This window comes from Magnolia sinica, chromosome 3, assembly GCF_029962835.1.
Source record: "Magnolia sinica isolate HGM2019 chromosome 3, MsV1, whole genome shotgun sequence".
NCBI classification, from domain to species: Eukaryota; Viridiplantae; Streptophyta; class Magnoliopsida; order Magnoliales; family Magnoliaceae; genus Magnolia; species Magnolia sinica.
In genome coordinates, this window is record NC_080575.1 from 85,334,747 (window position 1) to 85,358,014 (window position 23,268).

Below are 23,268 nucleotides of genomic sequence, written 5' to 3' on the forward strand. Positions count from 1 at the left end.
GTAGAATATATTATCCCCCTGTGGCTGCATCTCCTTCCTTGGAGTGTACAATAACTATCTCACAACCTAGGATTCGCCATGATCCTCGGCCAACCATTCTTCATCGCCAACTCCTTTTTTCGATAGCTTGTCCATTCTCATTAAATCTAGGGCCTTCTTCTTCCGCTGCCTCACCTTAAACACCCCCTTCGTTGAGGGAGGGTGTTTGAATATTGGCTTGGTTGGTCACAATGGAAATATTGGTCTGGCATTGGCCAAACATAAGGATTTGGAATCCTACTCCAACCCATTACTGTGAACATTGCACGTTGAGGCCTAGATAGACCACTCCCCATGTCACAGTTTGCGGTTGTAGGAGGTTGAGGATGTCCTCCTACTAGTTCCTTTCCTTTGTCCACTACTGAATCCTTCATAGGACCCATCATAGGGGCCCGAGTCGAAGGATAAGGCCAAGTTGAGAATCTTACAAGCGGTGTTTCCTCCCTACCCACCAACTGAAACGCTTATCCATGGTCTTTACCGGGTGCATCTGAACTCGGTCCTAAATTGTTGGTCGTAATCCACCTATAAACCACGTTACCTTCTGCGATTTAGTCTTTGACAAATCATTCCTCATTACCAACCGCTGAAATTCTTCAGTGCAATATGTGACGGTCCGATTACCCTATCGACAATTTTGGTATTGTTGAACAAAACTTGCTCGTAATCACTGGGAATGAATCGTGATCGAAGAAAACATTTCATCTGCGGTCATGTTCAGATGGTCACCTTATTCTGTTGGGCACGTGAGAGCTGTAATTGATCCCACCATGTAGAAGCACCAGATTTTAATTTAAACTCAACTAACTTCACTTTTTTTCCTTCCGACACATTCATGTAATCAAAATACCGCTCTACTTCGGCTAACCAATTGAAGAAGTCTTATATACGCAATAAGTCATTAAAACTAGAAAGTTTGGCCTTATCTTGATAGTCTTTTTCAGCACGATCTAGTTGATCGTCTCCATAGACCGGCCGTCGGGAAATGACGCCATTGACGTCCTCATTGTTGGAGCTCGACTCATTTGGGATAGCCCTGCGATTTGCCTTTGGAAGTGCTTTGCGGAAAACGGAGTTCTACTATATAATGATCACAGGTGGCTGAGTGTCACCTTGGGCTTGGGGCAGAATTAGCGCACTTGCAATACGGTCGAGAGTTGCCTGCAACCCATGCATGATCCAATAACTCTTTAGATAGTTTCATTCTTTTCGATAGATAACGAATCCCTAAATCATCGTTCAGGGAATTTTAATCATTTCTTTTGTTAGTTGCCATCAGCCTGAGGAGAGTCCTCGCTATGATATCACTTGGCGTAGGGAGGGACATCATGAGGTCGATTATCGTCTTCCTCACGGGATAATTACTCCGAATCCACAGAGCTTTCTGGACTCCTCACTGAGCTTCCTCGAATTTAGGAGGGATAAAAGTTAGAATAATTCTTAATAAATTTGAAAAAAAAATTAAAATTTCATTGATGATCAGAAAAAGAAATTACAACTCTTTAAATAATGAACCCAAACCTAAGACAAAGTTTTAGAGTTAGACTCCAATTCAAACACCCTAAAAACATGACTATACTATTTATATATGACCTTTATTCCTAATAGACTTTGCGACTTTCCGCCAAAAAAAAAAAAAAAAAGGGTAAGTATCCAATTTAGCCCAACCATGTTATTCTCCTAACTTTTCTAAGCCCTTTTCATCTTGGGCATGACTTCTACAACTCAAATGATCAGAGTTGTACTTGAACTAAAACTTAGTATTTATAGTAAAAGCAAAAATTTAAATGGGACTTTTGACGGTCAATCTGATGGAATCTCACAAATCCGGCGTGCACAATCCTGCGAAGCAGCTTGTTTGGCTTAAGTAGTTTTCCTACCCAAAATTATATATAATATGTTGAAAATTGAAGTAATTCCAGTTTGCGAGACACAACTGATTTAAGGTTATAATGGTCTGGATCATTTCCGCTTAGACCTTCTTTGATCATCTTTGTCATGAAAGTGTCTGCGACCTACCCTATGTCTCAGAGTTTGATATCATGTCAGAAAATCTCAAGAGTTTGATATCATGTAAGACTTGTAAACAGTATAAAATGATATCCTTATGTTTCATTCCCATAAATAGACTGCATGGAGAGATGAAAATGAAACAGTTATAATAATAGTTTAAAATTTAAATAATTCTAAGTTTGAAATGGATTTTATTCAGCTGGAGGATGAGGCGTTGACACGTTAATACAACCTCCTTCCCAACCGTCAAAATAATCAAGGAAACAACACCAAATTCACTATCATATAAACACACACGGAGTTGTAGGATATAAACCAATGCCAATCAAATGGAAACGCTGTTTGGAATCCCCTTCCCTGTGATTCCCTTTGTGGGGCCCACCTTCGAGGTGTCCGGGAACAAGAGCGTGTAGGGAATCCTGGCTGGGCCCAACCTGTTCTTAAGCTTAGGATTCCCGTTCCTCTCCATGATCACCTTCTCCACCTCCTTGAGGTTGTTCCTGAACTTCTCGAAGATCTTGCGGACATCATCGTTGTCGGTCCACTCCGGCGACGATCTCTGGCCCAGGTACACCTCATCTGACATGTGTGTCGATAGGACCTCGATCAATGCCACACCAAGTGTCGTTGCAAATCGGTCCGGTAACATTTTTAGGTAGTACTTGTCTGGGTCCTCGAGGAACTCAGCAAACTCCAGCGTCCCCTCCTCCGGTATGAATTTGCGGCATGTCGTCGGCCGGTTCAGAGGGTAACCCGCATACCCATATTGCCCAAAGTTGACTGATGCATGGAGGGCCGATGCGATCCACATAAGTGTCGTTAGGGTCTGTGTCAAGTTGGATAATGTGTTCATTTGGTACCACCACCCCTCATTGCGCTTGTCGCCATGGCCCACCTGCCGAATTTCATTCCACCATGCTTGAATTTCGATATCGGAGCTGACGGTTGCATCATCTGTGTAGTAGATGGAGCAGTAGTCTGAGACCCATGTCTTGATCGTGGTCCAGATGTCCAGGCCATCGGCCCCATATGGGTAATCCTCGAAGAGCAGCCGGACGCCAGAGGGATGATCTGAGTCCACCACTGCTAGTCGCCTAAGAAATTTCCCAGCACGTCATTTTCGGGGTTTGAAGGATGTATTCATGATATGGAAATGTAAGAGTGTGTTCACTATCGTATGTGTAAAGTAAGTGCAGTGTGCACCTGGGAGTTTCAAACCATAGCTCTGGACCGCCCATGTGGTTAGGCCCTCTCTTCATGCGAAAGGACATTCATTTCACGATCCTAGCCATTAGGCCCACTTGATTTTTCCAAAATTGAGTTTGACTCAATCAAGCTCAGTAGACCATATTCACTTTCTAATGATGTATTGATGTCATGGGATTAATGAATCGCCAACTGATTAATAACGTGTTATTTACGCAGATGCTAATGCATGAATTCATGCTGACGACAAAAATCATTTTATAGACGGTTTATAACCATATTTAAACCAAAGGATTTTATAGGCGGTTTACAACCGTCTTAGAATCCGTCCCTTATTTATTTATTTTATTTTATTCCATTTTCAGAGCGATATACATTATTAAAGAGAACAAAATCAAAGGAGGATATCAAATACCGCTTTACAAGATCTGCAGGAAGGCCTTGTTCATCGAATCTCCAATATTTGTAGAGCACACACGACAGTGCCATGGAGTACTTGCCAGGATACATTGTCCTCTCTATAATCCCGTCGGCACCCAAGAGAATGCTTCGGGCAAGGGCATTTATGTGCATGGTGTCCTTGAAGTGGGGATCTAGTAGCCTGTGTATCGGATGCATCGAGCTCAACTGCCTTCTTGTGGCAATGATGAAGGGTTCCACGACAGCATGAGTGTGTAACCTGGAAAGGTGGTACACCAAAACTTAAGGATATGGTTAAAAATTGTATGGATATATAGATCCCATTAGGTACGAAAAGACCTGTTGGTAAAAATAGGTTCTTGTTGAATTCCAAATGCACACTAAAGTCTCTTATTACATCTTTTACTCAAGACCGTTTGAATACTAACTAATTGGACCACATGTTTAGGTTCATCACATGCAACATACTGTTAAGGTTCCTCAATATACATTCATGCATCATCATTTAACGGCTTGAGCTTTTAGGGACAATTGTTATTTAACATGGTATCAGAGCAAAAATTCAAGTGTATGAATTCCTAGAGTAGCACAACATGTTCTCGCCGCACATGTTGAAGAGTGTTAAAGTCCCTCAATATATGTTGATACATCCTCTAACAACTCAAGCTTTTAAGGAAAGTGGTCGCATGACAAGAATTACTGGGTGCCAAAAATCAACACCATCTACTTAGCCATCAGTAAATAGCACATACAAGTTTGGTCCACTCAATAAGAGGATGTGTTTGAATTTTGCATAAGAAACCATAACTTGTGCTTGAGACCTTCTCATCTGTATGGAAATTATAATACAGGTCCTAAGTCTCATAGATTTGTTGTGGCCTATAGCTCAAATACATGCTTAAATGATCACAAGTAGCAGGGCAATGTACCAAGTGGGCCCCACTTTGGATTACCCATGAAGCAAATCATATGGGTCGAGCCATGGGCAACCTAAATTGGGGCCCACAAATAGAATGATCAATCCACTAGCACACATCTTACTCACCAGTGGCTTATAAGCTGATGGTAACAAGAGTCGTTAACGACGACATGGGCCTTAGCAAGCTGCCACAGTGCACCCTCCGTGCCCTGATTCCCCGGGACAAAAACTCTACTAATCTCACCCTCTTCATTGTCTTCGGATGATGGCAAGCTCAGTTCGATGGCCACCGGCTTCAACGTACCGTCGTCCCTCAGAAACAAAAGCGTCCGTGATGCATAGATGCACACACCCTCAGCGTTGATCGTTCTCAAGGATGGCATGAGATAGTCATGGTGATTGAGAATGAATATCCTCCATTCATCCATTGCCTGCTTCAATATGAAATTTCAGAGCTCTTTATTAACATGCAGGACGGCCAATCGTTGATCCTCACCGTCCATTCATTCTTACCACTAACTACTATGAGCATGCAATGTTGCAAAATTAGGTCTACTGGACCTAAGTTGTTGGTCGTACATAATTGCCTATGTGTCATGTGTGTCGAACATCCCACCTGTCCAACACGTCTCCCTGATATGAAGATCACCTATTCGATAGGATCAATGGATGTATATTGTTTTCTTTAGTTTTGTGTGGTCCACACAATGAATAGGTCTGAATGATTTTGGCATCATATGTTCTTTATGGTGTGTAGGACGTTTTAGATGGATTTGATGTTGTCACACTTGACACGATAGGCACTAGTTGGAGGATAAAATGTCATCCTCCAACTAGTTATAAAATCAAGTCAACAGGCAGGCCCATTTAAGATTTGGGTCTTAAATTTCGGCCAATCCCTGCACGCAGGGCTGACATTAAGCTCAGGACTAGCCATGTATGGACGTTGGTCCACCAATTTCAATAAATAAAAAAATTTGAGCTGTTTATTTTTGCGACCCAAATCATAGCCTGATTCTGTCCCACTGCCCTAAAAAATTTAAACCCAAGACGGCCAGATTGTGCCGGACATGGGCATAGAGCCCAACGGGCCAGGCCGGTCGATTGGTAACCCTAATATTATTCTACTCGGGTATCTACCAGAGTACATACACTATTGGAAAGTACGTTTCCTTACACTTTGGAGAGTTGATCCGTCTAGATTTTTCTCTATGTGAGCAGCTGTGATGGAACTCTTCCCAGATATGCTTTCCGGTGGAAACGTCTGCATTATTTCATAAGGAGATATATATATTAATATAGTGAAGTCGGAGTGTGGGGCCACCGTGATGTAAGGCCCACATGGAATCCGCCCAAAAGGTGCATCTCTTCAACTTCCCCCCATATCCCAAAGATCAGCATGATCCAAAACACAGCTAGGTCCCACCACAGGGAACAATTGGGATGGGGATCTTGACCATTAAATGCTTCTAGATTATGTGTGGGGCCTACCGTGTATTGTATATGCCTTCTTATTCATTCATAAGATGCACCCTGCTATGATCGATAGGTAACCCAAAATATAGGTCCATTCAAAAACTCAGGTGGGCCACACCAAATGATTTTTTAGGTTTTAGGAATGATTTTACATAGTATGCCCCCCCTGAGTTTTGGATCAGCCTCGCTTTTGGCCTCAAATTAGAAAATGAGGGTACAAAGTCGATAGACGGATTGGATGTCATGCATACAACACTTTTGGCCCCACAACCGGCGTTGTAGAATAAGCTTATTTTACAAACGAATGTAGAGGATCCGGCCATGTGCAAAATGGAGCAGCTCATCAGCCAATCCCCACTCCATGGTCACAAATGTACATCTAATTTGGACTGTACACCATCTATCATGTACTCATCCAACGATCACAGCAGTCCAAGTTTTAATACATGGTATCTAATTAGTGGAGATCACATGATGGGTGGCTGCAGTTGTGCACGTGTTGCCACTTTCCACATGTGAGTATAGTGGGAGTGTGGGACTCGCATCCCAGTGGACACTTCGTTGATGTGGCAATGAAATTGACCATGCATGCACTGAGCCGTTTAAATGAAAATAGCCCTTTTAACAATCCTATGTGTCATACTGCATATCAATCCAGACCATGCATATTGTGGGACCCACTACGGAAAACTGAATGGCTGGACTAAACCGTAGAGTTGGTGGCCAAGGCAAATACAAAGAAATTTTCAGCGTTCAATGTGGGTCGTGATTTGATGGTCAGATTAATCGTACGGTCGAGATGTTACCTCCAAGCGGCAGATCACTGCTGGATTAGTGCCTGCAATCATTTCTCGTGCAAATTCTTCATCATCTTTCCACGCTGATTGATTGACTGCAATTCAACTGATTATCTTTAACACTTTTATATAAAATTTCAGTGCACGAGCCCATTAATACTAACCATGAATTGATGGCCGTTTATATGGACTATCCAATCAATGGCCATCTCCTGTATTGCCATAGCAAAAGCGACAATAGAGGGAAACGACTCAGATGTTGCTTGGGGCCCACCGTGTTTGTATATGCCACCCAATCTGTTCATAAGATGAGTCCCATCCCAAAATTTAGGTGGGCTACACCACTTGATTTTAGTGGTCTTAGGCATGATTTTGCATGGTGTGACCCACCTGAGCTTTGGAGCAGCATAATTCAGAATCCAATCAGAACATGAGGAGGCTAAAATGGACGGACGGATTGGATGTCATGCAAATATCTGTGTCCCACACATCCCTTTGTAGGTTGAGCATAACCCACAAAGCTTTTGTAGTAGTGGATCCTGCCTCTTCTACTACCATCCAATAGTAAAGCTATTTCTTCTCATGTTAGAATATTTAGTTGGAGTGAATTTCTTACGATGGCCCACCTAGGACATGGTCCATGAATTATATGATTAAGATCAATATGATTTAGGGTTGAAGTCATTCACTATAATGTGCATCCTCGGCGCAAATTAGGGTTTAAGAAAAAAAAAAACCAGTGCCAAAAGACTCACCTGCCATAATCTGTGGTAATGGGAATTTCATGCAGGATTCTCTTAATTTACTGGCTCTAACTATTTCTCTATAAACCTTGTCTGAGACCAAATTCTTCAGCTTCACTTCCATCCAGTTGTCTAAGGCTGCGCTGCCAGAGAACATATCGTGCAATTGATCGAACGACTCAAAGCCGGAGTCCTGTTGGGACAAGGCTTTGGTCTCCGGGATCAAGAAATGCTCGATTGCTTGGATGGAATTTGAAAGGAATTCTGACATTTTGCTCGGGCTAAATCGCTCATCCGGAGGGATGTAGATATCCAGGTTGATAATGGTGGGCCGTCCTTCCATGAGCACGTCTGATCAAAATAAGACAATAAGGCGACACATATCATTAAGATAGAAAATGCTAATTCAATTTAATAGTTCATAACAACCAGTGTTTGCTACTTACATTTTCTCTAGCCACCAGCATACTCTATTTTGGAAAACATGGCACACTTTGGCTTTAGACATAGAACACTAACATGATAATTTTTACATATTAGGTAGAGTGCATAATTTTGAAGGGCCGGTTTGTATTCAGTGAAAGCATAGGAAAGAAAATTGTATTTCATTATTTTCAAGAAACTATGTGAAAGGAAACATTGTTTCAGTTGTTTAGCTTTCAATAATATTTCCAAGTAATTTAGGATCTATGGTAAAAAGAAATAAAAATTCAAGAAAATTTATATATATATATATATATATATATATATATATATATAATCACTATTATATATTTATATATATATATATATATATATATATATATATATAATCACTATTATGTGCAAAATTAGTACATGTGGTACATGTTGGATGCTTGAAGATGGATAGTGGTACATATGACATACGTAGCATAATTGGGCATTTGAAGTTGAATCTTGGCATATACAATAGATGTGAGGTGTATGAAGTTATACACTGGCACATGTGAATTTGCGTGAATTGTCTACCACAACACACGGAAGCTTGGAGGAGCCTAGAATTACTGCTAAGTCGTACAAGGGGATGGATATGACCACTTAAAATTTTGGGCTAATTAAAACGATTTATCAATTTAAACTGAAAAGGCAGTTAACACTTACATTTCCAAGATAAGGTGGATCCAATTACATAAACTATAATAGATACAACAATCCAAGTAACTAGTCTATTTTAGAGATAGTGATCCTGTATGTGCTTACAGATTAAGTGCCTAACAAACAATTCAATTCAAACATTCATATAATTAATCAAACATACAAGCTTAAATAGAATTGTGCTTAAATGATAATCACAAACACAACATATATACTGGTTTGGCTACTCACATATTCTACTCTTAGCAGACGCACTCTCCTCGAGGGTATTGTGATTTCACTATCGAATATTTTAAATCAAGTTCATCGCTAACTTTGACAATAGTTTCTCCTAGGCTAACCACTAAAGTATACGTATACTCCCATGTGGGAGGAACACATTTCCACCTATGTCGTTTTCTCCCACGGAGACTTAGTTTGGTTTTCTATCGGCTAACCAACAACCACTAACGGTAATAATACAAGGCCTTACGTACACTCCTGATAGAGCTCTCTATGGAGACTAATACATACACACCTGTGTCTAGTGAATTCAGTCATAATTCATGGCCTTATATACACTCCCTCCAAAGGCTCCCTATGGAGACTAACATGTATGCACCTGTATCTGGTGAATTCAATCCTACACAAGAACATATTCGAATTTGAGTTACAAATTCTACACTCAATCCTATACAAAGAAAGATTACGTAGACTCTACAATTCACAACTTGTTGGATTGAGCCCATTTATAATGTCTTCTTAAGATGTTTCTTCAATGCTCTCACATACTTGAATGAGCTTCTCAATTGCTCTCACGTTTGTCAATGCCAATAGTTTAGCTCCACGATCAAACACCTTCCATACAGTGCTCCAATGAGGTGGCCAATGTGATAGGAGTTAGGATGAATCTCTTAAACTAAATATTATAATCGGTTCATAGAAGGGATTCATCTAGATGAGTGTTGTAGATGATTTAGACAAGAATATGCTTATAAGTTTGTGTATAATCTTTAGAACAATGTAGAAATCAAATTCATCTTCCTAATGGAGGTTGGAATCCTAATTAGAGTGGTAAAGCTCAAGAAGATGATTTGAACCACATAAGTTTAAAGGCTTAAGATGATGGTTATGAGTGGAGAATTACCTAAGCTCTAATTGAATAAAGAAACCATCATTATGCCCAATGTTTGATGCCCTTTATATATATTTCAATTTGCAATAGCTATAAAACGGGCAGAATAACGACATCACCGATCGATAGATCGAGGGCCATTTATCGATCGAACTTTGTTGGAATACGCTCGTGAACTCGCTAGACAAATTTGGCCATGCTCGATCGATTAAGGACAAGCTTCGATCGATTGACCCGATTGAGCTTCGCTCGAACTCACCTAAGAGTTTACTGGTTTGGACAGTTTGTGAAATTGCGGTTTTATGCCTTAATGATTTAAGTGTAGAAGCTTGGCGGAGCTAAGGAATGAAGGCTATGTCCTAGAGGGGGGTGATTACGACCTATTAAAAAAGTATTCCAATTAAAAATAACAGTTGCTTAGTTTAAACTAATTATCAATTAAACTAAATTAAGCAATGTAACTTTAAGGTTTCCAAGCCAATAGAGGGTCTAATCACATAAACTATGAAAGATATGCTAACAAGCAACTAGCCTATATGATAGTGTACATGTGTGTGTGGGATGTGCTAACTATCAATCTTAGCATCCATCTAATCATACAAGCATATAATTAAGCATTCAAAATATAAGCATAATTAAATAGATGTGCAAATGACAATCTCATACACAAGCATGTATAGTGGTTCGGGTACTTGCCTACTCCATTCCTAACAGATGTACTCTCTCCTAGAGTGTACCGGATTTCACTATCAGAGGTTTTAAATCAGGGTCACCTTAAACCTTTACAGTCCCCCACAAGGACTCTAAACTTTATGCCATACGCAAGAGCAAGGGTCCGAATCCCAAACCTGGCAATTTAGGCTTCAATCCCGAGCCAAGGTCCTACATAAGAACCCGGTATTTTAGGCCTTACACAAGAGCCAAGGTCCTACTCCCGAACTTGGAATTTAGACTCTACTCTCGAGTTAAGGTCCTACATAAGAACCCATAATTTATGCCCTACAAGAGTAAATGTTCTACTCTTGAACCTAGAATACGCCCTACGCAAGAGCAAGGGTCCTAATCCCGAACCCATCAATTTAGGCTACACAAGCCAAGGTTCTAATCTCAAACCTAAAATTTATGCCCTACACAAGATCAAAGGTCCTACACAAGAACTGAGCACGTTTACTCCCGTCGGAGGCCTATGAAAGGACTTAGGTTGGTTTTTTCTTCGGCTAACCAACAACCTTGATCCTATACAAGAACCATGGATTTAAGCCACATAGGACAAGGTCCTATACAAGAACCTAGTTCGAGTTTGGTTAAGCAAACTCTTGCACTCTAACCTACACAAGGAAGGAGAGCAACCTTTGGACTCCTACAATGACCATTACTTGTCGGATTGAGTCCCTTTGTTACTCCATCTTAGGTCGTTTAATCTCCGCTCTCTCGTGCTTTAATCATCTCCCTAATTCTCTCTCAATCATGTTGCCACCACTTCACTAAGGCATCAACTCCACGATCAATCTCCTTGAATATGATTCTTCTTCAAGATGACTAAGACGATGGGAGTGGGTTGAATCTCCTGCAACTAGTGGAAAGTTGTTTATCCTAGTGGATTCAACAATATAGGTCGCCTAGAGGACTTGAACAATGGTTTACCAAGATGCTTAAGTCCAATCTCTATGAAATTGAGGAGTTCAAGAACATCTCCAATGGTGAAGTTGGAATCCTTATTAAAGTTGAAATCTCAAGGGAGATTGCTTGGAACTCAATGGTATAGAGGTACGGAGTGAATAATATGCATATGGGATCACCTTATCTCTGGTTGCTCCAAAAACTCATCATAAATCCCAAGAACCGAACGCCCTTTATAAATTGTTTAAGCTCCAACGGTAAAAAAAATAATAATAATAAATAAATAATGAAAGAAAACGGCTCATTTCATGTCATCAAAGAAAACCTTCAATGTCATTGAAGATCTCCTCGATGTCATCAAAAAATCTAGGCAATATGATGTTTTCTTGATGGACATATCTGGACCTTTTTTGATGTCATCGAATGTCTTTGATTTCATTGAACATTAAGCCTTCGATGTCATCGAAGGGGTTCGATGCCATAAAAAAAATTAAGGGAGAAATCCACCAACATTGCGGGACAATCTTTGGATCTCAATCGATGCCATCGAGGGGTCTTCGATGTCATCAAGAATTCCATGGAGAAATCCAATTTGATTGTTGGCTATTTTCTAACTCTCAATTAATGTCATTGAGGAGTCTTTGATATCATCAAAAACATAAGTTTCGATGTCATTGAAGGGACCTTGATGCCATCGAGAATAATCCACTTGGTTGCTGGACATCGCTGACTCTCAATCGATGTCATCGAGCAAGCCTTCGATGTCATTGAAGGTGCTTCGATGACAGCTTGATGCCATCGAAGTCTCATTGAAAATTGTTGTTTTAGGCTATCTTTGCACAATAGTTTCACACCTCTTCTAGCTTTGCTTATCATATTTTTCTTAGTCTCCTAAGGCTAAATGATTATCAATTAATTATTCTTATTAGGTCAAGACCATCTAGAGGTGTAGGGGTTATTTTGGGTCAGGGTTAGGGTCACCAAGGCCACCTGTTTACCTATTCTTACCGCCTTAATGCTTCTGTTCCACTGTATCTTCGATCTTCGCTTTCCAAAGGCTCAACCGACTTTACGACACAATGACTCATGTAATTGACAAACCAGGGTGTAAAAATGAGTGCACTAATAGTTTGGTTTCCAGAAGCTCATGACCTCTATAGCCTATCTAAGCATAATCCAATTGAGCTCCTAAGGCTAAAGGATGATCAATTGAAGGTTTACCTATTAAGGTTGGGTCATCTAGAGGTTAGCCTGTTTTGGGGCTAAGGTTACGGTCAGCAAAGCACCTCACAATATACCTATTCTTCACTCTTTGATGCTTCTTACCCTCTTGTGTCTTCGATCTTTAGCTTCTAATAGCTCAAATGACTCATTAACATAGGATTCATGTGATTGACAAAAATGTACACAAACCTAAACTAAACATTGTCATGGTCCATACTAATGATAAACCAAACCAACCAAAATTATTACATACCAAATTACAAATAATTTACAACTTGATACAAGATATATAATTGTTGCTTCAACATATACAGATGTATTTAAATTCATCGAGAAACACTGCATAGTAAATCATATTGAAAACTTTGGCATCATAGGTATACTGAGCTTTTTCATCAAGACTCTATTTGAATTTATCTTTGGGAGTGCTAATAGTTTTATCGTCAACCACAACTTATTCTATGGGCATTGTCCATCCATGTACAATAATATACCAAACCATATCATCGACGGATCTCAAGAATACCTCCATCCTAGCCTTCTAATAGGCGTAGTGAGCCCATTAAAATGAGGTGGTCGTGTGACAGCATTCCCCTCATTAGTAGACATAATTCTAAAGCTCATGCAGACCTTACTCTAGATAATTAAGTCTTCAAAGAGCAACTTGGCTCTAATGACAATTGAAATTATATAAATTGTCTACCATGTCACGTAGAAGCTCAGCGGAGCTTAAAATTACGACTAAATCTTAGAGGGAGAGGGAGTGATGAATATGACCACTTAAAATTCTTATCTAATTAAAATAATTTATCAATTTAAATTAAAAAGATAATTCACACTTAGGTTTCCAACCCATGGTGGGTCCAATCACATATACTACAATAGATAAATCTAAGCAACTAGTCTATTTTAAAGATAATGATTTTATATGTGCATATAGTTTAAGTGTCTAACAAACAATTTAATTCAAGCATTCGTATAATTCATCGAACATATTAGCATAAATAGAATTGTGATCAAATGACAATCACAAACACAAGCATATATAGTGGTTCAACTACTTGCCTATTCTACTCTCGGTGGATGCACTCTCCTCGAGTGTACCGAAATTTTATTATCGAAGATTTTAAATCTGGTTCACCTCTAACTTTTATAATGGTTTCTCCTAAGCTAACCACCAACCTACATATATACTCCTCTGTCAAACGAACTCATTTCCACTTGTATCGGTGGCTCCCTCGGAGACTTGGTTAGTTTTATATCAGCTAACCAACAACCACTAGCTATCCTCATTTAAGGCCCTATGTATACTCCCACCAAAGGCTCCCTATGGAGACTAACACGTGCGCACCCATGTTCGATGAATTCAGTCTTAATCCAAGGCCCTACGTACACTCCTGCATGAGGCTCCCTATGGAGACTAACATGTACAAACCCGTGTTTGTTGAATTCGGTCCTACACAAGAACCTATTCAAGTTTTAGTTGCAAACTCTACACTCAAATTCCTACACAAGGAAAGAATGTTTGGACTCTGTAATTGACAACTTGTCAAATTGAGCCCCTTTTTAGCTCATTGTTGAGATGTTTCTTCACTGATCTCCCATGCTTGAATAATCTTCTCAATTGGTCCTACGTTCATTAATGTTGATGGTTCAACTCCATGGTCAAACACCTTGCATACAATGCTCCAATGAGTTGACTAAGGTGATGGGAGTTGGGTTGAATCTCATACAAGTAAAGATTATGGTTGGTTCCTAGTAGGGATTCACCTAGATAAGTGTTCTAGAGGATTTAGATAAGGACATGCCTATAGGTTTATATCTAATCTCTTAAACAAGGTGGAGATAAAGTTCATCTTCCTAATGGAGTTTAGAATCCTTATTAGAGTGGTAAAACTCAAGAAGATTACTTAAATATCATAAGTTTAGAGGCTTAGGATGAGGAATATGAGTGGGGAATACCTAAGCTCTAATTACACAAAAAACACATTATTATGCCCAATGCCTGAATGCCGTTTATATATTTTTTTTATTTGCAACGCCTATAAAATGGGTTAAATAACGACATCCTTGATCAATCAACCAATGATTGTCAATCAATCAAACTTCGTTAGAATAGGTCAGTGAACTCGTTGGACAGTTTCGGCCATAATTGATCGATTGAGATAGAGCTTCACTCGAACTCACCTGAGAGTCTACTGGTTTAAGTAGTTTAGTTTCCAACAGCTTGGGACTTTTATTACTTATCCAAGGATGATCCAAATGAGCTCCTAAGGCTAAAAGATGATCGATTAAAGGTTTACCTATTAAGGTCAAGTCATATAAAAGTTAGGTTATTTTTGGTCTAAGGTTAAGGCCACCAAGGCACCTCATGATATACTCGGTCTTCACTCCTTGATGCTTTTTATCCTCTTGAGTCTTTGGTCTTCATCTTCCAAGGGTTCAACCGATTTACTGACACAAGACTCATGTGATTGACAAAAAGGTGTGCAAATAAGTGCACTAGAAAATTGTGGCACAAGTCACACATTAATGCATTAAACACGTGAGCACTTGAAGCTAGTTGGCAATACTTGTACACATTGGCACTATTGGCACATGTGACATATTTGGAATAATTAAAGATGGATGATAACATAGTAGCACATTTAACATATTTTTCTTTCATTGTAGGAAAATGCCTTTCTTAAGGGTGGAGGTGGTGTTGAGGGTCAAATATTGCATATTATCCCCCATTTATTTCTTGGTTTTACAAACATAATATGGTTTAATGGTATATTTTACATGTGTTTGTGTTGCAAGGTGAATTTAAGAGTTTGGATTGAAAAGAATGTTAAAAGCATGGATTTAGTGCTCAAAAGTCACTAAAGCAAAGAAGGGATCTTTGGAGACCAAGATTGAAGATTTTAAGACTCCAAGATCTAAGAAAACCTAGTGGAGAAGGAAGGAAGTCGAAAGGACAAGCACAAAAATCACAAAGATTGTGTCATCGAGAGACGTTTGATGACATCGAAGATCTGTTCGATGACATCGAACACTAGTCGATGACATCTAATTTATGAGGAAAAATTGAGTTGGTTATGGACATATTGGGTGCTTTTACCGATTAATCGAAAAAATGTTCGATGACTCGAAGAAAGGAGCTCGATGACATCGAATTTATTGAAAAATTTAAAGCAACTCACTGGACTGTTTTGGACACATTCTCGATGACTCAAAGACCTATTCGATGGATCAAAGATTCTCTCGATGACATCGAATGACGGTTTGATGACACAGAGACTTATGCAGTGCGAAAGAAGAAAATGCGCGACTTCCAGATTCAAACTCCTTCGATAACATTGAAGGGTGTTCGATGACATCAAAGGCATTACGCAGACTGCATAAATTTGATCCGGTTTTACGATTTTGTGAAACTTTGCTTATAAATATAGGTTTCCTATGGACTTTTAGGGATATCTAGGGTTTGGAGGAGCAGAGAAAAAGGGCGGAGCCCTTCCCAAGAGTTCTTCTTCTCTTCTTCTTAGTTTTTAATGCTTTCTTCTAGGGTTTTAGATCCAATCATGTCTATGGTTGGCTAAATCTCTTAGCTAGGGCTAAGAGGTGAAGCTTGTAACGTGATGGGATGTTTCTCTTGCTTTCAATCATATTTATGATGAACTTTCTTTGATTTTAATTTAATTTTAACGGAATACTTTTAGTTTTTAATGGTTTATTGTAACTTAAATAACAGTAGATCTGTAATAGCTTTGAGTATCTTCTTTTACTTATTTTGAGATTGTGGGATTGGTTAGTCCTATTGTTGGCCATCATCCCGTGGGTATGGTTTGGTGATGGAATCCCTTCCAGCCTTCATAATTCTCCATCCTTTGAGAATTAGGTCAATAAAAGATCAATTTGATCTTAATTGCTATATCTTCCAATTGGATGGGATAGGGCTTCAATTCCAATTGTGTGGCTTGAATCAAGTAAGAGGGCTCCCTGATCTCTATAAGTGGGTCCTTGGAAACCCTAGTTCCCACCTTTAAATTCACAAGTTTTAAATTCACAAGTTTCCATTACATTATTCACAATTTCTCTCTCAAATATTTCAGTTATAGATTTAGATCTTCTTCTACTTCTAGTTCTAGTTACTTTCAAAAATGTACAAGATTAGTCCCTTTGGATTCGACTTCGGTCTCATCGAGATTATTACTACATCACGACCTTACACTTAGGGTTGTGAACAAGTTTTTGGCATCATTGCCGAGGACTAACGGTTGCATTTTTTTGAGATAAACTAGTTTTAGAATTAGTTTAAAATTAGGGTTTTTCTATTTTCTATTTTTAGGATTAGGGTTTTTCTGAATTATTTTAGAAACTAACTTTACTCTCTAACTCTAGGTTCAGAAACTTTCCTTTTTCTATTTTTTAGAAACTAATTTCTAATTCTAGGATAAAAACTTTCTTACTTTGTTTATTTTTAGAAACTTTTTATTTTCTGTTTTTAGAAACTTTCCATATTTTTTTAGAAACTAACTTAACTTTCCTGTTTTGTAGGATCTTAATATAGAAACTTCTAATTTGGTAATCTCTTTCTAATTTTTCTTTCTTTCTAGATTAGGGTTTGTTTGCTGTATTTAGAAACTTTATAATTCTAGGATTTCTTTTTCTGTTTTTAGAAACTTTCTAATTTTAGAATTTCTGTTTTTAGAAATTAATTTCTTTTACTTTATTTTGTAGGATCATAAATTAGGAACTTCCAATTGGTAACTTCTTTCTAATTCTCTTCCTTTCTTTTTCTAGATTTCTTATCTCTTTAGGCTTCTTTCTTTTAGGTTTAGGTTAGAATCTAAAATTGAGGGCTGAGAGTGTTTCATACCCAAGTGGGTCCGTGACAACAGTGGATAAGGATTAGTTGAGGGGTTATTTATCTATCACAAGATTAGACACCACTCGAGATTTTCAGAGTTAATTGAGGTTATGGCTGCAAATCAACCTGTAAATCAACCAATGAATCAACCGCAACCTCGCGTTGCGGAAGTCCAGGATGAGAATGAGCTACACCATGCACCCCTGCCTCGTACTTTATGAGATTATTTACAACCAATGGGGATGAGCATACCTTCCTGTATGGTTTTTCTAGAGAATATAGGAAATATAGACATCAAACCTGGAGTGATCCAACTCCTTCCAAAGTTCCTTGGACTTGAATCTGAAAGTCCATACTTAAATTTGCAAGAATTTGATGAGGTGATAGCCACTTTATACTTTCCTAATGTGTTTGAGGACACGGTCAGGCTGAAACTCTTTCCTTTCTCCTTGAAAGAGAAAGTTAAGACGTGGTTACACTCACTATGTCCGCGATCTATTGGCACAGGGAATGACATGATGGAGTTCATAAAAAAATTCTTTCCATACCATAAGACGAACACCATCAGGAAGTCGATCATGAACTTCGCCCAAAAGGAAGATGAAACATTCTTCCAATGTTGGGAATGGTTCAAGGATCTCGTCAGTTCATGCCCACAACGTGATTTTGAAACGTGGCGCATAACAACTTTCTTTCATGATAGACTCACATCTTCCATGCACCAATTCGTCAAGACGATGTGAAATGGGGAGTTCATGAACAAAAATGTCGATGAGGTGTGGGATTACTTTAACAAACTCACTGAAATTGCACAATCATGGGACAGCCCCCCAAAATCAAGCACCACCTCTAGGCCCACTCAATCAAAGGAGAGGGGCGGAATATACCTTCTGAAAGAGGATGATGACATCAATGCTAAAGTGGCTAATCTCATAAGGAAATTCAAGGCCATGGAACTAAAGAAGAATAAGGCTAAGGAAACTATTTACGGTATTTGTGCTTGCAACGTTCACACAACTGAAAATTGTCCAATAATAACTACTTTTCAAGAGGCAATTAATGAGCAATCTAATGCCATAAATAGTTATCAAAGACCTTTCAATGGACCCACCTCGATTACATACAATCTTAGTTGAAGAAATCATCCAAACTTCAGTTGGAGGAATGGACAAACGGCTACTCCTTAAGGATTCCCTAATCAAATTCCAATTCAAGGGAAACCTCAAGAGGATCCGGTTCAAAAACATATTCGAGACCAAGAGCTACTCAACCAGGATATCAGATCAGCATTGGGAACGCTTGTGTCATCTATTCAAAGGATAGATTCACACTTAACAACTGGGGGAAAGGGGATGCTTCCTTCTCAATGTCTCCTCAATCCCAAACCACAATATGAGATAAGTGATCCAAGCTCTTCAAATTAGATGAAGCAAGCTAAATCTATCACCACTCTTAGGAGTGGGAAGACCATTGACAAAACTATTCTGGTTAGAGCTGAAAAGCCTAAGGACCCAGAAGAGGACAACAATGATAGATCTAGCACTGCTCCACAAGAATTAGAACCGGAACTTAAAGGCAAGCCGATTGCACCATTCCCCCAATGGATGATTACACCAAAACCTTTCTCTAACGCTTAGGATATTCTAGAGGTGATAAAACAAGTGAAGGAAAAGAACCTTTCTCTAACGCTTAGGATATTCCTCTACTTGATGCTGTAAAACAAATACCTTCTTATGCCAAATTTCTGAAAGATTTATATATGACCAAAAGACAACAAAATATTCAAAAGAAAATCTTCTTAACTGAAAAAGTGAGTGTCATCGTAAAGCAAAATGTGTCACAGAAATACAAAGATCCTGGTAGCCCAACCGTCACTTGTGTAATTGGGAACTACCGAATTGAGCATGCACTTCTTGACTTAGGAGCGAGTGTAAACCTGTTTCCTTACTCGATCTACGAACAGCTAGGTTTGGGTGAATTAAAACCCACCCGAACCACATTACAATTTGCTAATCACTCAGTTCATGTACCGAGAGAGATAATTGAGGATGTGTTGGTCCAGGTTGACAAATTCAACTACGCGGTAGATTTTATTGTCCTAGATACGCAACCCATCGTGGACATGAGCGCTCAAATTCCTGTCATTCTTGGTCGCTCATTCCTTGCCACATCAAATGCAATCATTAATAGTAGGAATGGAGTCATGAGTTTGTCTTTCGAAAATATGACATTGGAGTTAAATATCTTTTTCAATACATGCAAACAGGTAGAGGATGATGATGATGCCCATGATGTTAACTTGATTGATTCTGTCGTGGAAGATAGAACACTTTTGACCTTATCCTACGACCCTCTAGAGACATACCTGGTCCACTCTTATGATTTTGATGATGACATGATTAAGGAGATGGGGACCATGTTGGATACCATGCCAGTACTTGAAGTTAACTGGTGGAGCCTACAATTCGAAGAATTGCCCCAAACTAATGTAATGTCCGTCTAACCTCAAGACACCGAAGGTTGACCTAAAACCTTTGCCCTCTGATTTGAAATATGTCTATTTAGGTTAAGATGAGACATACCCGCAGGTGATTTCTTCCCACCTTGAGCAAGAACAGGAGAATATGTTCATCTCTACTCTAATTGAGCACAAAGGAGCCCTTGGATGATCGATTGCGGACTTCAAGGGAATTGACCCTTTGATTTGTATTTACCACATTCATCTTGAGGATAATGCGAAGACCTCATAATAACCACAACGTAGATTGAATCCAAAAATGAAGGAAGTGGTTAAGGTCGAAGTTCTTAAGTTATTAGATGTAGGTATCATATACCCAATATCTGATAGACAATGGGTGAGTCCAACTCAGGTGGTTCCCAAGAAGCCTGAAATCACCATCGTAGCCAATGCCAATAATGAACTTGTGCCAACTAGGATCACTAGTTAGAGAATGTGTATTGATTATAGGAAGTTGAATACCATCATGAGGAATGACCACTTTCCTTTGCTCTTTATCGATCAAATTTTGGAAAGGGTAGCCGATCACTCTTACTATTGCTTCCTCGATGGTTATATGGGCTACAATCAGATCAAGATAGCCCTTGAAGTTCAGGAAAAGACCACCTTTACATGTCCTTACGGCACATTTACTTACCAAAAGATATCATTCGGGTAATGTAATGCCCCTGCCACTTTTCAGAGATGCATGTTGAGTATTTTTTCTAACATAGTGGGGCAATATTTAGAGGTCTTCATGGATGACTTCTCAGTCTTTGGTCCATCCTTCAGCAAATGTTTTGAAATTTAAGAAAAATGTGTTGAAATAATGCGAGGAAAAGAACTTGGTATTGAATTGGGAAAAGTGTCACTTCATAGTTCGTAAGGGAATTGTCCTTGGACACATCATCTCGTCGAAGGGAATTGAGGTAAATGAGGCTATAATTGATCTTGTCTCTAACCTACCTCCACTTAAGAACATATGAGACGTGCGATCCTTCTTAGGACATGCCAGGTTTTACAGAAGATTCATACAGAACTTTAGTCACCTCTCTCGTCTTCTGTGTAATCTACTTTAAAAGGATGCACCATACAAGTAGACTGAGCAATCTGACTATGCTCTTGGGGAAATTTTAGGCCAAATAAAAGAAAAGAAGCCCTATGTTATTCATTATGCAAGTAGAGCTCTAAATCCTACCCAAGTGAATTACTCTACTATGGAAAAGGAACTCTTGGCCGTAGTATTCGCTTTGGAAAATTTTAGATCTTACTTGATCGAATCCAAGATCATTATTTACACTGATCATGTAACGCTCAAGTACCTTCTTTCTACGAATGATGCTAAGCCCCGCCTAATAAGATGGATCCTCCAACTCTAAGAATTTTATTTGGAAATAAAAGATAAAATTGGAGTAGAAAATGTAGTGGCTGACCACCTTTTGAGACTTGACCTACTTGATATCCTTGAGATGGCACCCATAAACAACATGTTCTCTAACGAGTAATTGTTTAAAGTCTCCTACTCGCCTTGGTTCGCTAACATTGCTAATTATCTTGCTACAAGTTTCACGCCGACAAATTAGACTACGCAAGATAAGAAGAAATTTTTTGTCGAGGTACACAAATTCTTCTGGGATGATCCTTATTTAAATATTACCCAGATCAGTTTTTAAGGAGATGTGTACCAAATAATGAACACTAGAGTGTCATCTCCTTCTGTCATTCTCAAGCCTATGGTGGTCACTTTTCTACTAAAAAGACCACGGCCAAAATTTTACAGTGTGGTTTTTATTGGCCCACTATATTCAAGATCACTCATGAGTTTTGCAAAGCTTGTGAGCATTGTCAGAAGTTGGGAGCATTATCTCATAGAAATATGATGTCTTTAAACCCCATTCTGATCATTGAAGCATTTGATTGTTGGGGCATCGATTTCATGGGACCATTCCCCCAATCTCATGGAAATTTATACATTCTATTAGCCGTAGACTATGTCACTAAATGGGTCGAAGCGATCTCATGCCGAAACAATGACCATCATATGGTCATTAAATTCTTAAAAGAAAACATTCTTTCCCGGTTCGGAACGCCTCAGGCCATCATTAGTGATGGAGGCTCACATTTTTGCAATAGGCCATTCACAAACTTAATGAAGAAATATAGCATCTCTCAGAAGGTGAGCACTCCATACCACCTACAGACAAATGCGTAAGCTGAGATTTCTAATAGGGAGATTAAACACATCTTGAAAAAGATGGCTAACCCTGGCCGTAAGGATTAATCAATCTGATTGACTAATGCTCTATGGGCTTATCGTACCGCATTTAAAACTCCTATTGGAATATCTCCCTTTAGACTTATCTATGGGAAAGTTTGTCACTTACCTATGGAGTTGGAACATAGCCTATTGGGCTATTAAGAATCTAAATTTCGATTTAGACAATACTGTCTCGCTGCGCAAGCTACAATTGAATAAACTAGAGGAGAGCTAGAATGACGCATACGAGAATTCGAGAATTTACAAGAACAGGATGAAGGTGTTCCATGATAAGAACATCATTCAGAAATCATTCTTGCCTGGCTAGAAAATCCTTTTGTATAATTCTCGGTTACATCTTTTTCCGGGAAAGCTCCGATCTCGTTGGACCGACCCTTTCACTATTACTAATGTATATCCTCATGGGGCTGTCGAGATAAAGAATCTAGACAATGGCAATGAATTCAAAGTAAATGGACATCGACTAAAGCCATTTGTTGAAAAATTCGATTCAGGGGACATGTCCATACCTCTAAGTGATCCTGTTTATCAGGATTGATCTCTTAGTCTGATGGAGGTATATATAGATAGATTTATCTCTTTCTTAAGACTAAGGTTGTTTGTTTTCGTTGTTTTAGGATAGTTTTCTTATACTCTATTGAGTTTTGTTGTGTGCTAACCCATTTTTATGCTGAGATCCGTGGAAAAGCTTCAAATTTCCTTCCTCCAAGTGTTATCTTTCCATCACCATTCCCTTTCTTTTCGTTGCCTCATTTACATTACATGTTTATCTCTTGTACATTGAGGACAATGTAGATTTTTGTGAGGGTGTGGGGATTAGGTAAACCTAATCAGTGTTTTTCTCAGTTTTGAGCAAAAATTTTAGAAATTTTTCAATATTTTGAGTTAAACTCTGTTTGGAAGGCAATAAATTGTGTAATTAAGAATGCTTTGAGTATGATGAGAAGTGTTTGT

At 39.0% G+C, this 23,268-nt stretch overlaps 1 protein-coding gene and 1 non-coding gene across 2 annotated transcripts in view; both read right to left on the reverse strand.

Annotated features, from left to right (window-relative positions):
- Positions 1–2,242: 2,242 nt before the first annotated feature.
- Positions 2,243–23,268, reverse strand: part of LOC131240112 (linoleate 9S-lipoxygenase A-like) — a 48,289-nt gene continuing 27,263 nt past the window's right edge. Inside the window, exons 4-9 of the mRNA XM_058238165.1 lie at positions 7,626–7,964; positions 6,880–6,965; positions 5,775–5,861; positions 4,724–5,028; positions 3,674–3,937; positions 2,243–3,146 (exon numbers count right to left, since the gene is read on the reverse strand). Of these exons, the coding sequence (XP_058094148.1) occupies positions 2,378–3,146; positions 3,674–3,937; positions 4,724–5,028; positions 5,775–5,861; positions 6,880–6,965; positions 7,626–7,964 (1,850 nt within the window). The 3' untranslated portion in view covers positions 2,243–2,377. The remainder of the gene's footprint in view (positions 3,147–3,673; positions 3,938–4,723; positions 5,029–5,774; positions 5,862–6,879; positions 6,966–7,625; positions 7,965–23,268) is intronic.
- On the reverse strand, positions 18,100–18,206 carry LOC131241866 (small nucleolar RNA R71). Its single transcript, XR_009169432.1, has one exon. It is a non-coding gene; the product is annotated as a small nucleolar RNA R71 (small nucleolar RNA).